The following is a 14,026-nucleotide window of genomic DNA, read 5'->3' on the forward strand; positions in this document are numbered from 1 at the left end:
GTACATATTGAAATATAAACAACAAATGACAAAGACATGTGTTGTATGTATCTTTTGTTAGTGTTGATTGAGAAATCAGCACAATACTAATTTCTTCAACTTAGTGCCTAACCCCTCCATGTATAAGAAGAAAATTATTATGTATTTGATATATTTTTCTATCAATTTTTTTTTTTTTTTTTATAACGTGTGAACCCGCAACTGCTGCCTGAAAGTGCACACTCGGTAAACCCTCGGCTGAGTTCATGGGGTTCGAACCAATGACCTATCATGTCATCCCTTACGCGACATCAAATTTTTATTTTATATATTAACGGCTTGCCAAATTTTGTTAAGGTGTCCATTTCACGCGCAGTCAATGTATTGAAATACCGAATTTAATACCCTGCAAATCAGGCCCGACGAGAAAATCACACTAGGCGAACCATGTGTGGCAGGTAACCTAATACGTCGGGGGTTTAAACCCACGACCTCACGGTTACAAGTCTAACCCCTACACCATCAGACCATCTCTTACGGGACACGTTCATGATATATTTGTTAGGATGACAATTAAAATACAAGAGTGATAATTGAGTATAGGTATATAATATTTTTGTAAATTTTCCTAAAACTAAATGAAATAAAATGACAAAAAGACCAATAGGTGTTAATCATCTAAAGACACAAAGTCAAAATTTCAAAAGTAATTTAACACAAACGATAAAACATAAAATAAAATTAAGTAGGGGCGTGCGAGGCTTTACGGTAATTCACAACAGAATTGAGTAGATTTCCTTTTTTTTTTTTTTTTTTTTTCCTGAAGGAGTGATAAAAGTTGGAATTTGTATTGTGTGAGATTTTTTAATACTTTCCTGAGTTCGTACTAACTATAGATATTTATGTGATTATTGAATTTATTGTTATTGAATTTATTGTTTAATATTGTTGAGTTGAATGAATAGTTGGATTAAATATTTTATTTATTTATTTATTATCGGAAAGATAAATAATTTTTATATATATAAATAAATAAAAGAATATGAAATTAGATAAGTACCGGACATAATTTCAGGAGCAAATAAATATTTTATTTACTTCATTGAATGTCGTGTGGTTATTTTGATTTGGTCACTATTTCTTTTTTTTGTTATTTCCCCTCTGTGTGTGGTTTTGTTTCCCAATTTGATTTGCTTGCATTTTCTTAATTCGGCTTGGGGCTGAGCAAATCCATTTTAAGTTTGGAGATTTATTATGGAGCCTAGCTTTCGCCATATATGTCCCGCAGTTCACTGTGATTTTGTCTTTCATGCTTCAGGACATTCAAAAGCTATTTAACCAGATTCTTTACGTCAATTCTAATCCTAATGCATCTGCATGTAACATTCATTGGTATTTTGATTTTTCTTGTTGTAATCATATGATTTCTAATCTCAACTCTATGTACTTCTCTACTTCCCTCAAGGAGTTATCTCCAATCCACATTGTCAATGACTCACAAATACAATTATCCGAAAGTGAGCACTGAGTAAACCCCCGGTCGGACCTAATAGCATGCAAACTAGATTCGACAAGGCAAGTTACATTAGGCGAACCATGTATGACATGCAAGACCTGGAGGTGTCAGAGTTTGAACTTATGACCTCATGATCACGAGTCCATCCCCACACCACCAGGCCATCCCTTACAAGACAATCCTTATATCTTATTTTGATAGGTCAGTTGGTTGATTATTTGAGCTTATTCACATGCATATTCTCCCGCCTTAGTCCCTTTTAGCTATAGTTTCCCCCTCTCCTTCTAGTTATCAGTAACATCTTCGGTTAGGACAAGTGTCTACAAATAAACTCTGATCTCGTAAATAAAGGTGTCTTAGGTCTTATGCATCTTGCGTAGTTTGAGTGTACGTGATAAAAGCAAATATGGGGTTTTGATTAATTGAATAAAATAGGTTGAATCTTGGCATATTACGAATTGTCAGATATTGATTTTAAAGAAAAAAAATAATGTTGTAGACCCTAATTTTTTATTTTTTTTTGCAAAAACATATTTTATACTCCTTTATACTAGTGAGTTTTCAGTCGAACTTAGAGATTTGAAGTAATAAAATCACATCAAAAGAGATACTTACATATGAGTGTGGCCAAGCAGAAATGCAATAATGGCTATCTTGTGTGAACAAAGCAATAAAAGACTGTAAAATAAAATAAGCAGTAAGATGAGTGGAATGGTGAAGTGAGTGGAGTGACGCATTTTGGTTGATAAGTGTAGCAAAGATGGTGTTGAGCGGAGCACAAGGGCTGTGTGTGAACAGTATACATATAATGGGAAATAGGATGAGTGATGGATATGAGCGAGAATATATTGGTGAGCGGTAATATGTCTTATAGTTGGATGAAGTAGAGATGTTTCTGTGTGAGCTATGCATTTTTATCAGTTCGATGTCTATTTTTTCTTAATTCTTTTCGGTACACAGGGGTAAAAAAGAAGAAAAAAAATCAGACAAAAATATGTTTGAAACTAAAAAATTTAACATAACAATATAAATTTTATTTTTTTATTAATAAATATTAAATATTGAAGAACATATCAATAAAATTATATAATATTTATTATATTTTACACAAAAATACATATAAAAACTAAGAAATATGGGGGACAAATTATCAATAATACATAATTTTACTATTTTTTAAACTAAGAAAAAATAAATTGTTGGGGCTGAGGGCGGGTGACCCCTCAAGCCGCCTAATAGTTCCGTCTGTGTTCCTAAATGACTAGAAATATCGTAGATAAAATGAGTGAATGAAGATAATGAAATAATAGAACATATATGTATAATATGAAATGACAAAAGAAAAGTGTGTGGATCATATTTATTTATTTAAATAAGATTTTTGACTCTACTAGTACTTGACCTAAAAAAGTTACAATAAGGCTTCACCAATATCCAATTAATAACATTATTTCGAAGAAAAGCCACTATAACTAGATATTTTTGTAAACTAATAAGCAAACGTCTATATATAATGAATTATTACTTACATTCTTTCGCCAATAGCTCTACTCTTTTGATAATTTTTTTTAATTAGGATTAAATTTACATTACAATTAAGTAGGTCGACAAGGCTCTCATGTACTTAATTTCTATGAACTACCGCGACATGATTTTAGGGTTAATTAGTTAATTCTCCCATTCTTCCACAATTTTATCTAGAATGAAAACTTAAATCAAATATGAACATGGATTTTTTTGGGTGAAGATAGAAATTAAGAAGAAAATAATATTTTATTATCAAATAAAAAGCTATAAATGTACATTACAAAGCAGTAAATCGAAGCGAGAAGAAAATAATTAAATTTGCCTAGAAGGGTAGATCTGAAAGGGGCAGGGGTGGAAGAAGTTCTTTTGATCCTATGACCTCCATTAAAATTAAGAAGAACTTTTTACAGTTTGGAGCTACAAAAAACTGAAAGAACAAAAGAACAACAATAAATATGTTGATATGCCTAGAATCTACGGATATGATTTGAATATTAGGTACTATTCTAGAGATATGATTTGGATATTAGATATTATATTTTAGATTTAGATATATGATTTGGATATTATTGACATAGACTTATGTTGTAAATAGACATGTATTCTCATTCTAACAGGCTGCCATACTATTAGGCCATACGGCCAGGCCATGCGGCAAAGCGGCTTAAATCCTGCAATAAAATCTGTTCTCCGTTTTTGTCCGTGGAGGTAGCAAACTCGTTTTTGGTGAACCACGTAAATATGTGTCTTCTTTACGTGTTATGTTTGTTATTCGATCATCAACCCTAATCCGTCATAAAAAATTGGTATCAGAGCTTGGTTGTTTCGATCAGGGTTTTGTTTATTTCCGAACTATTAGGGTTTCGTGAGTCGATCAATAATGTCTGCTTTCAACGTAAAGGTTGACAAATTCATCGGGAAGAATAGTTTTGGTTTATGGCAGATCAAGATGCGATATTTGATGAAGCAACAGGGTTTGTGGACGCTGCTATCTGGAAAATCGAGAGGTAAAGACATAGATGATGAAGAGTGGGATATCACAGAGGAGAAGACTCACTCGAAATCATGTTGTGTCTGTCCGATGATATAATCATCAAAGTTGCTAATAAGGAAACTACCGTTGACCTTTGGAAAAAGTTGGAGAGTTTGTACATGACGAAATCTTTAACTAATAAGTTGCTTTTAAAGCAACGTCTGTTCAGGCTACGAGGTAGTTGCCCGATGATGGGCAAATCTGAGGCAGAATAGAGGAGTCTGTTCATATGGCATCATAATGATGCATCTTGAAGTGAGATTCAAGTCAATGTGGAGATGCCTTGAAGCTAGTTTGCCACTTGTTTATGTGACATTGTAATGATGCATCTGGAAGGGGGATTCAAGTCAAGGTGGAGATGCCTAAATCTAGTTTGCCACTTGTTCATCTGGCATCGTAATGATGCATCTGGAAGTGGGATTTAAGTCAAGGTGTAGATGCCTTGAAGCTAATTTTCCATTTGTTCATTTGGCATCGTAATGATGCATCCAGAAGTGGGATTTAGGTAAAGATGCCTTGAAGTTAGTTTGCCACTTGTTCATCTGGATTTGTAATGATGCATCATGGTAGTTGTCTGAGAAGGAACAAATCTGAGACAGAATGAAGGAATATGTTCATCTGGCATTGTAATGATGCATCTGGAAGTGAGATTCAAGTCAACGTGTAGATTTGTTGATATGCCTGAATTTAGGGATATGATTTGGATATTAGGTATTATATCCTAGAGATATGATTTGGATATTAGATATTATATCCTAGATTTAGATATATGATTTGGATATTATTGGCATAGACTTATGTTATAAATAGGCATGTATTCCCATTCTAACATGCTGCCATACGGCCAGCTGATGCACCCAAGCGGCTCAAATCCTGCAATAAAATTTGTTTTTCGTTTCTGTCCGTGGAGGTAGCGACTACGTAGATCTGTGTCTTCTTTATGTTTTCTATTTTTTATTCGATCATTAACCCTAATTCGTCATAGAAAAATACTTAGAGATTAAACGTAATTGTCACCATGAAGTATGACCATATTTATAGAGGATAGGGGATGGCGAATAAGCAATTGAAATCATTAGGTGAAAGTAGTTGGGATGATGTTGATAGGTTGTTTCAACTGTTAGGTAGTTAGACAATTAAGTTGTATAGTCAGTTGGAACGGCCATAACACTCTACTTGCTTGCTTCTTGGTCCGGAACACATGGGCATGTATCCTTCTCATTGCTTGCGTAGAAGGAGGGCATCAGCGTCGCTCGAACGGAGTAAGCTTTCATTGCTTACAGGGATAGAATGGTTGCACCGCTGGAAATAGAAATGTTCCCTGGCCCTGTAGAAATTTTTGGCCGCTGATCTTGGGTACGAGCGGAAATTTCATCGCATGTCACAAAATGTGTTTGCCCCTATTTCGTTTTGCTTGGATTGATCTAATCTAGGCAAGAATTTCATTGGAGCGGGACTAAAAAGTTAGTAAATCTTAACTAAAGATAATTTGATCATACCAAGTGAAATTAATAAATAAAGTATGGCATAAATCGAATATGGTATGTCTATAGTAAATCTTAACTAAAGATAATTTGATCATACCAAGTGAAATTAATAAATAAAGTATGGCATAAATCGAATATGGTATGTCTACCCGGTTTTACTTTATGAAACAACGCTCTGAACTTGCATTTTTATATTGTATTTGACAATATGATACAGACCGAGTTTTCTTATATTATCCAAAACTTTCATATTGTTAATGCCTTAGAGAATAATGACTTTGTGTTGTTCAATTTTTTTTGTCCGGGGTGTTTTTGTTCAGTGATCTTGCACAAATATATCCCAACAAAATGGTCGGACTGAGCATAAGGGTCATCACATCCTCAATAATGTTCATGAACTCCTTCTATCCCCATCTTGTCCAGATCAATTTCGTAGATAAGCCACTATTCCTTCTATCCACACAATAAATAACTTATCTTATTCTATTCTTCACGGTGTAACTCTTTTTGAGAAACTTTTCCGTTGGTCCTCGATTACTCTCTTCTTCGTCCATTAGATTAGATTGTGTTTGTTTTGTGCTCTTCCCACCTCATGAATACAATAATTTAGAAGGATGGGTTGTTTGTGTTTCTTCTTACGTTATGGGGTAGAGAATAATGGTTATTGATATTGGAATCCTGTGTATAAATGTCTTTGTATCTCTTATCATGTCACACTAATAAAACCTCAGATGTTGCCATCGATGTTCAAATTTAATATCCTATCTCACTATTCATCTTCGTTACTTACTCATGATCCCTCTGTATTATTTTTTAATGTTGCATGTCTTGAACTCACATCTACTGCTCTCGGCACAGTCCCATTATCTCACCCCCTTTAGCAGACTCCCCTACACTTCCTAAACCGGTGCCAAATCCTCCTCCTAATGTCTCTTTTACTACTACCCACCACTCTACTTATGTAAGTCAGCCTTCCCTTCACCTATGTGATTATCATATCGTCTCAGCATAAACTCATGTCATTTTGGATGGCAAATACTGACTCTTTGTACATCAAGCTTTTTCGGGGGAACTACTGGCCCTAGAGAAGACATGCACTTGGGATCTTGTTTTTTGGGTGAAAGTGCGTCTACAAGATTAAGACCAACTCCGATCACTAGTAACGAAGGATTATTGTTAAGAATATAGCTAAAAATGTTGACTTGTAACGAAGGATTATTGTTAAGAATATGGTATTGGCTATGAATAGAGATTTGCTCCGGTCACTGGATTTACGTATATTCGGTATCTACCTGCAATTGTTGTCATTTTTTGCTAGCAACTCCATCCGTTGAATCTACAAAATACTTTTTTACATGGAGATTTGATCGAGGATTTCTACATAGGCTCACTTCCGGGTATTGAGATTTTCAGTAAGTTATATAAATTACGTTGGGCTCTCTATGATTTGGGACAAGCACTTCGCGCTTGGTTTGCTACATTTAGTTCTGCCCTTACTCAGTATGGCTTCTCTCCTAGTACTTATGACTCGACTTTATTTATTTGTTGAAAGTTCTCTGAGATTATTATTCTGTTATTTTACGTTGATGATATGATCATCAATGATGATGACATTTATGTTATTTATAATTTTCCAGCCTATCTTTTTTAGAACTTCGAGATAAAGAGTCTTGGTCATCTTCGATACATTTTAGGATTTAAGATTTGCAACACTACTAATGGCTTCATTTTGACTCAGACCAAGTACGCATCTGATCTTATCTTCCGTGTTGGCCTAACTGATAGCAAGATTACCTCCGCACATCTTCTTCGATATCATATATATGTTTGTAACCATGGATTATACTTTCTTATTTACTATTTTTTAAACACAAGTATTTGTAAATAATTTGTTCATTAACTAATTTAAGACCTTCAGTTATGCAATATATTACTATATATTACTTCATTTGTCCTAGAGAATTTAGGTAAAGTATGATTAGTAAGTAATTAAGAAGTTTATTAGTAAAAATAATTATTGTATAGTAAAAATAATATAGATTAAGATTAAGATAACTAAATAGTTTAATTATGATTAAAAAATTATAAAATTTAAAATGTGATTAAAATGTATAATTATATTTCCAAAAAAAGGAAAGACAAGTTATGTGAGACGGACAAAAATAGAAAATATAAACAAATTACGTGGGACAGAGTACTACATATATATATATATTTTATTTTGGTTACCTATTATTATCATTTTGTGTATTCAATATTTTGCTTCATTAAAATTCTGTTGTTGAACATATAGTTGTTGACTAAGATATTAAACTTAATTTGTTGGCTGTGGTGCAGGAGATTAATAGAAGTTAAGCTAATTAAGATAAGATAAGTTAACCTGAGTAATAGTAGTGATATAATCCATTTTGAAATTGATCAAAATTTTGTGTTATTGAAGTTTTAGGCTTAATTAGAGCCTGAACGTCACTATTTATTTTTTTCGTGCCGGATTTGGATTGAATTTTCCGGCCGTCTCTATCTTTATCAACTCTATTATCAATATCAATATACCAACTGTAGTTATAGGGGATGCACATGTGTGTATAGATAGACATGTATACGTATAATTCCTAAAAGCTCTGATACACGCGCGGAAGGATCGACATTTGGTTACGAGAGGAAATTCGAAACAAACAGCGTAACAAAAACCCTGCATTAGGGAGCGTTGACCGACAATAATAGTTACGAAAAATGGCGTGGCAAAAAACATTCGTTACGCGAGTATACATTACGGAAAAAAATCGTAACGAAGGCGTAGCAAATACGCAAATTGCACGAAAAATGATTTTTTGTTACGATTTTTTGGCCGTAGTAGAAAACAGTTTTTTTAGTAGTATGTGTGTATGTTATATTATATATATATATCTATATACACAAGTGAGATGATACAAAATATACACAAGTGAGATGATACACCGTGAGGAGGAAATATTAGATTCGGTACTATAGCCATAGATACAATATGGTACTAATGGCCTAAAAATATCTATACTAACATATCTATATATATAATTTATGAAGCCAGCACGGTGCTGGCTAATTTTTTTTTTTTTTTTAGTGTTTAAATTTTATATTTTTATACTTTAGATTTTATTGACATTTTATAAAATAATTTATATATTTTTTCTTCTTTTATCCATAGTATATTTATAAAATTTTAATACACACTGGGTAAACTCCCGGCGGGTCTAGGAAAGTCACACTACGCTGACCATGTGTGGCAGGTGACCTGAGGCGTCGGGGGTTTGAACCCACGTAAGGAACTATAGTATATTTTATCTTGTCCATACATATAGTTGTTAATGATGAAAAATCATTTGCTATACCAAAAATTGAATTATTGTTTTCATGATGTTTAAATTGTTCTGAGCTTTAAAATGTATCGAACAATCATTGCTTTGTTAGTGTGTAAATTTTACTTTCTTGGTGTTCTAGACTATGTTCAACTTAAAATTTTATTTTCTTTCTTGTCCAAAAATTGACTTTTTAATGTTTTATTTGTACTTTTTGACAACTTGAAATTTGATGATGCTTATCAGCGGCTAAACCCTTATTCATTAAAACTATAATAAATTATAGGTAAACTGTTTTTTTAAGTCCCATGACTGGATCCCTTATCATTTGTTCTAGTCCTTCGACGCCGGAGATGTCCGCGTGGCTCGCCGGAGGTGACGTGTCCGCCGGGTGTCCCGCCAGGTCAACGACACCTGGCGGACACGTGGATTTTTTTTTTTTTCATTTTTCTTAAAACTTATTTTTAATTTTATTTGCATCTTTTTATTTTTTTTATTTGGTCCAAATAAAAAAAATTAAAAAAATTAAAAAAATGAAAAAAAATAATAAATCCACGTGTCCGCCAGGTGTCGCTGACCTGGCGGACACGTCACCTCGGCGAGCCACGCGGGCGTCTCCGGCGTCGGAGGACTAAAACAGCAAAAGTTTTTCACTTATGGGACTAGTTTGCGACAGCTCCATTTACGAGACTAAAATGATAAGGGTCCAGTAAAAAACAGTTTACCCTAAATTATATTATTATTATTATTATTATGTAATTTAAATACAAAGAAATTAGGAATGAATCTTCTATATAAAAGTCAGACTCTGAAAAGGTACGTACCTGACCTTAAATATTCAGGCCAATCAATTTATGGAGTTCTACAGACTACAAGTATGGTAAAGTCAGAAATCTATCATTTTCGAAAAGTCAGAAGTCTGCCATCGGTTTCCCATTTTATCGAATAACTGCATCATTGTAGAAAAGAACAGCATTGACTCTAAACAAACAATGATCATCTTCTCACATTATAATCATATACAGCCAGATCTGAAAAATTCTCACCTACTTTTCCTGTAAAAAAAAACATAACCAACGGTTCGAAGATGGCTGTTGCTGCTTATGCATCCTTGGTTTCACTTTCCAACATCCTCGAAAATCTTCACAATCGTGCCGAAGCTCATCTCCCAAGTGTGGACATGGAGCAAATTGAAATGCTTGAGAAAAATATCCACATCTTGGTAAAGTTTGTTGAGCTTCATGCAGAAAGAAATATCGAAATGTTAGGAGGGTTGTGGAGGCAAATAGCAAAGGCTGCGTTTGAAGCAGAAGCTACAATCAACTTCCATGTAGTCAATCAACTTCAATTGAGATCTCAAGAAGGAACAAGTGACACAGGCTTCTCGGCCTTCTGCGAAGATATGGCGAGATTGATCCGAAAGTTCTGTTCTATCAATGAAGAGATGCCAATAATCGAAGAGGAAGGCGAGGATCCTCAGGCTGGAAAGCAACCAAGTACTTATGTCCCTACTGCCGGTTCGATTACTACTTCAAGCATCACTAATGTCCCAATTGGAATTTTCGAGCACGTGGATAAGATCTGGGGAGATCTGGTAAATAGCAATTCAAAGCGCAAAATCCTCCCAATTGTTGGCATGGGCGGGATTGGTAAGACAACTCTTGCTAGAACATTATTTGATGATTCATTTATTGATGATCACTTTGATATACGTATTTGGCTTTCAATATCTCAAGTATATAGTATTGATCGAATCCTTAAAGTTGCTCTTCAAGAGGAGGGGGGCAGCCAAGGAACATGTGAAAGTTCTAATGAGTTGGAAGTTAGATTGTACCAAAGATTATTTGACAGAAGGTATTTGATTGTTTTGGACGATGTATGGACAAGGGAAGTTTGGGATGACCTACAAAGGTGCATTCCCGACAATGAGAATGGAAGTTGTGTTTTGTTGACCACTAGACTATCCGACATAGCGATGTCATTGAGCTCAAATGATCCTTACAAGATGACCTTTTTAGATGACGATAAAAGTTGGGCTTTATTTTGTCAATACGCCTTCGCTCAAATAGGTTGTCCTTATGAAAATTTGAAGAAATTTGCAAAGGATGTCGTAAAAAGTTGTAGAGGTCTTCCCTTAGAAATTGTTTCTGTTGGTGGTTTACTTGCAAATTCCGACATGACGCCAACCTATTGGGAAAACATTGTGAAAAAAATTTACTCTCTTTCGGATTTGGGACATGAAGAGCATTGTTTGAGAATACTATCTTTGAGTTACAAAAGCTTGCCCATTCATCTCAAACCGTGCTTTTTATATATGAGAGCTTTCCCTGAAGACGATCAAATTAATGTAGGCAGTCTAATCGACTTCTGGATTGCTGAGGGATTCATAAAATCTATGAGTCCAAAAACCTTGGAAGAGACTGGGAGAGAGTTTGTAAAATGTCTTATTGATAGAAATCTAATATTTATGAGGAATGCAGAAACATGTGGTATTCATGATCTTTTACGGGACCTGTGTGTAAGAGAATCAAATGACGAACAATTCATTCGGTCTCCAAGAGTGCAATATGTTAGGTCGGGTTTTAGAGTCGACACTTGCTGCTTCCTTTGTAGTAAAGAAATAAACGACAGAGAAAGAGCATGTCTTCCATCACTGGTTCAGAATATTCCATCATCCTCGAAAGTCAGTCCTTCTGTTTGCGATGATTGCAAACCGATGTATTCACATGTTACAAGAACATGTTTGCTGAGGACAGTCGATAACGTTGAAAGCTTGTACGAAGATGGCTTTTGCAAAGAAATATTACAGCCAACAGAACTGAGGTATGCTTCTATCAGTCTTTCGTACCATGGGAAATTTGCATCTCCTTCAGTTCTGCACTTACTTTGGAATCTTCAAACTCTAATAATCGATGGAATCCATTCTCCATCTTTTGTTTTACCACGGGAGCTTTGGAAAATGCCACAACTTAGACATATAAGAAGTAAGTGTGGGGCTACCTTACCGGATCCGGAGGAAGACTTCCTTGTCCTAAACAACCTTCAGACGCTGTCCATTATACTAAACTTCAAGTGGAAGAAGGAAACCATTGCAAGAATCCCAAATTTGAAGAAACTCAGTATAAGGGGGGAGATGACACATTCAAAAGATTCTGTGTGTAATCTGCGGGAGCTGCACGAGCTAAAAAATCTTGAATCACTTTCAGTAGCTTATTGCTTCGAGCAAATCAGCTTCCCAAGTTCACTCAAAGAAGTGTTTTTGTTGCAATGCAAAATGGAGTGGAAAGATGTGTCGGCAATTGGTACATTGCCTTGTCTTGAAACGCTTACGCTATTTTTTGGCGTGGAAGGATCAGAGTGGAACCCGGTTGAAGGTGAATTTAGTGTATTAAAACAGCTTTTCATCGGATATATGAATTTAGTACAATGGAATGCTGAATCTATCCATTTTCCAAAACTTGAGAGGCTTCGACTTTGCGACTTAGATTTTTTGGAGGAGATTCCAGCTGTGATTGGAGATATTTCAACACTACAAACAATCCAGTTGTCTCGATGCTGTGATTCTGTCATTGAGTCAGCAAAGCAGCTGTGGGAGGATCAACAGGAGTATGGAAGTGATGTTAGAATTGAAGTCACTGACAAAAATGGAGTCTCCTATCGAATTGGGAGTTCCATTGCAAGAACCTCGGCGACTGCTTGTGTGTGTTTAGCTTATTTAAAACGCATCGGCGACAGACTCCAGGAGATTTCTAAACATGGCGAGTGCTGTCTAAACACGAAACAAATGAAAAGAGTCGAGGAAGACACCATTTTCTTGAGGGACTTTGTTAAAGTTCATCACCTGAGTAAAATCGGAGCAATGGAGAGTCTGGCAAGTAAAATCACTCAGGTCGATTGTGAAGCATTGATTGCGCTCCACATTGTATGCTCGAAATGTTCACCGCCTAATAACCTCTACGAAGAAGTGGACACACTGTTAGAAAAGATGGACTACATAAAAAAGACATTATCGGCGTCCAAAGAGGAAAGCGACAAAGATGGTGAAGGCGGATATGAAACTTTTCAAGCTGATGCTACTGATATCGACTCTTTAACAATCATAGATGAAAGCGTACCGATCATATCGGTTACTGATAATGATTTGAGAGAAATTCAAATGGAAAGTGCCACAGGGATACTAACTGGCCATGCTAAGGTTTCTTTGATATTTTTGTCTCGTACAAAGGAGCTCCTCCAAGTGGCTGCTGAACTCGGACGCCGTCATTTAAACGTAAAGCAAATGGAAACTGTTGATGAGGCCATCCATTTCTTGCGCGATTATGTTGAAGTTCATCCTGAATTGAAAAGCCGGGAACTTGAACGCTTATCTGTGGAAATTGATGATATCTTCCGCGACGCGGAGTATATGAATTCAAGGCATTTGTCGCAACATTCCCTGGAAAATTTAAGCGCCGAAAAGCTGTCGTCATTCTCTGAAGATGTTGGAAAAGTAGTGAGAAAGGCAGAGTTCATGAAGAAGAAGCTTTTGATGGATAAAGATGAAGGTAAAGGAGAAGAAGAAGGACAAGGAGTTCTCCAAGATGGAAACCCAAGACTTGAATCCTAAAAAGGTATTTCTGAACACCACATTTATTTTTACATCCTTTGTTGTTTCTTGAAATGTACATTATATCTGTCTCCCGTTGCTAATTATTATGTGTTTCTTTGTCAAGGAAGTGTTTACTGAGGGTGAACACAACACTGGATGAAAGGATGAAAGTATGTATATTAGCTATGTAAGAAATCTGTTTCAAAATCTGATTCATGTGGATGTGTTTCTTTGGGTTTGGTTTCAGATAATTTGATTTGAATTTTGCATTAAAATGGTATTTGATGGAATTCTTTTTTTAGAAAAAAAAAAATTTCGAAAATTTTGAGAGATTTGTGTTAGAGAAATACATCCAATGTAAAACAATTGTTGTTAGTAAGATGCACAAACTGTGATGTGGGAGTCTTGAACCTAATACCGAATTACATATGGTAGGTAAGACCTGAAGGAGTCGGGACTTTGAATACCACTTCTTTTACCGGAACATACTTTGTATTCTTTTTCTTTTCTTTTTTTTTTTTTTTTTTTTTTTTATAATGTGGGAACCTGCAGCCGCTAGCT

The 14,026-nt window shown here is 35.2% G+C and overlaps 2 protein-coding genes across 2 annotated transcripts; both read left to right on the forward strand.

Annotated features, from left to right (window-relative positions):
• Positions 1-9,964: 9,964 nt before the first annotated feature.
• On the forward strand, positions 9,965-12,857 carry LOC127240973 (putative late blight resistance protein homolog R1B-17). The gene is made up of 2 exons (XM_051259847.1): positions 9,965-12,799; positions 12,843-12,857. Exons 1-2 carry the CDS (start codon positions 9,965-9,967, stop codon positions 12,855-12,857), a joined length of 2,850 nt encoding a protein of 949 aa, XP_051115804.1.
• LOC127241112 (uncharacterized) lies at positions 12,833-13,676 on the forward strand. Its single transcript, XM_051260011.1, has 2 exons — positions 12,833-13,487; positions 13,590-13,676. Exon 1 carries the CDS (start codon positions 12,863-12,865, stop codon positions 13,481-13,483), a length of 621 nt encoding a protein of 206 aa, XP_051115968.1. The 5' UTR covers positions 12,833-12,862; the 3' UTR covers positions 13,484-13,487; positions 13,590-13,676.
• The last annotated feature ends 350 nt before the right edge of the window (positions 13,677-14,026 follow it).

Source organism: Andrographis paniculata, unplaced genomic scaffold (genome assembly GCF_009805555.1).
Source record: "Andrographis paniculata isolate CXL003 unplaced genomic scaffold, ASM980555v1 Contig80END, whole genome shotgun sequence".
Taxonomy (NCBI): domain Eukaryota; kingdom Viridiplantae; phylum Streptophyta; class Magnoliopsida; order Lamiales; family Acanthaceae; genus Andrographis; species Andrographis paniculata.

Bases quoted from the DNA above. Each gene is read 5' to 3' on its own strand.
- LOC127240973 (XM_051259847.1), top strand. From the start codon at position 9,965: ATGGCTGTTGCTGCTTATGCATCCTTGGTTTCACTTTCCAACATCCTC.
- LOC127241112 (XM_051260011.1), top strand. From the start codon at position 12,863: ATGGACTACATAAAAAAGACATTATCGGCGTCCAAAGAGGAAAGCGAC.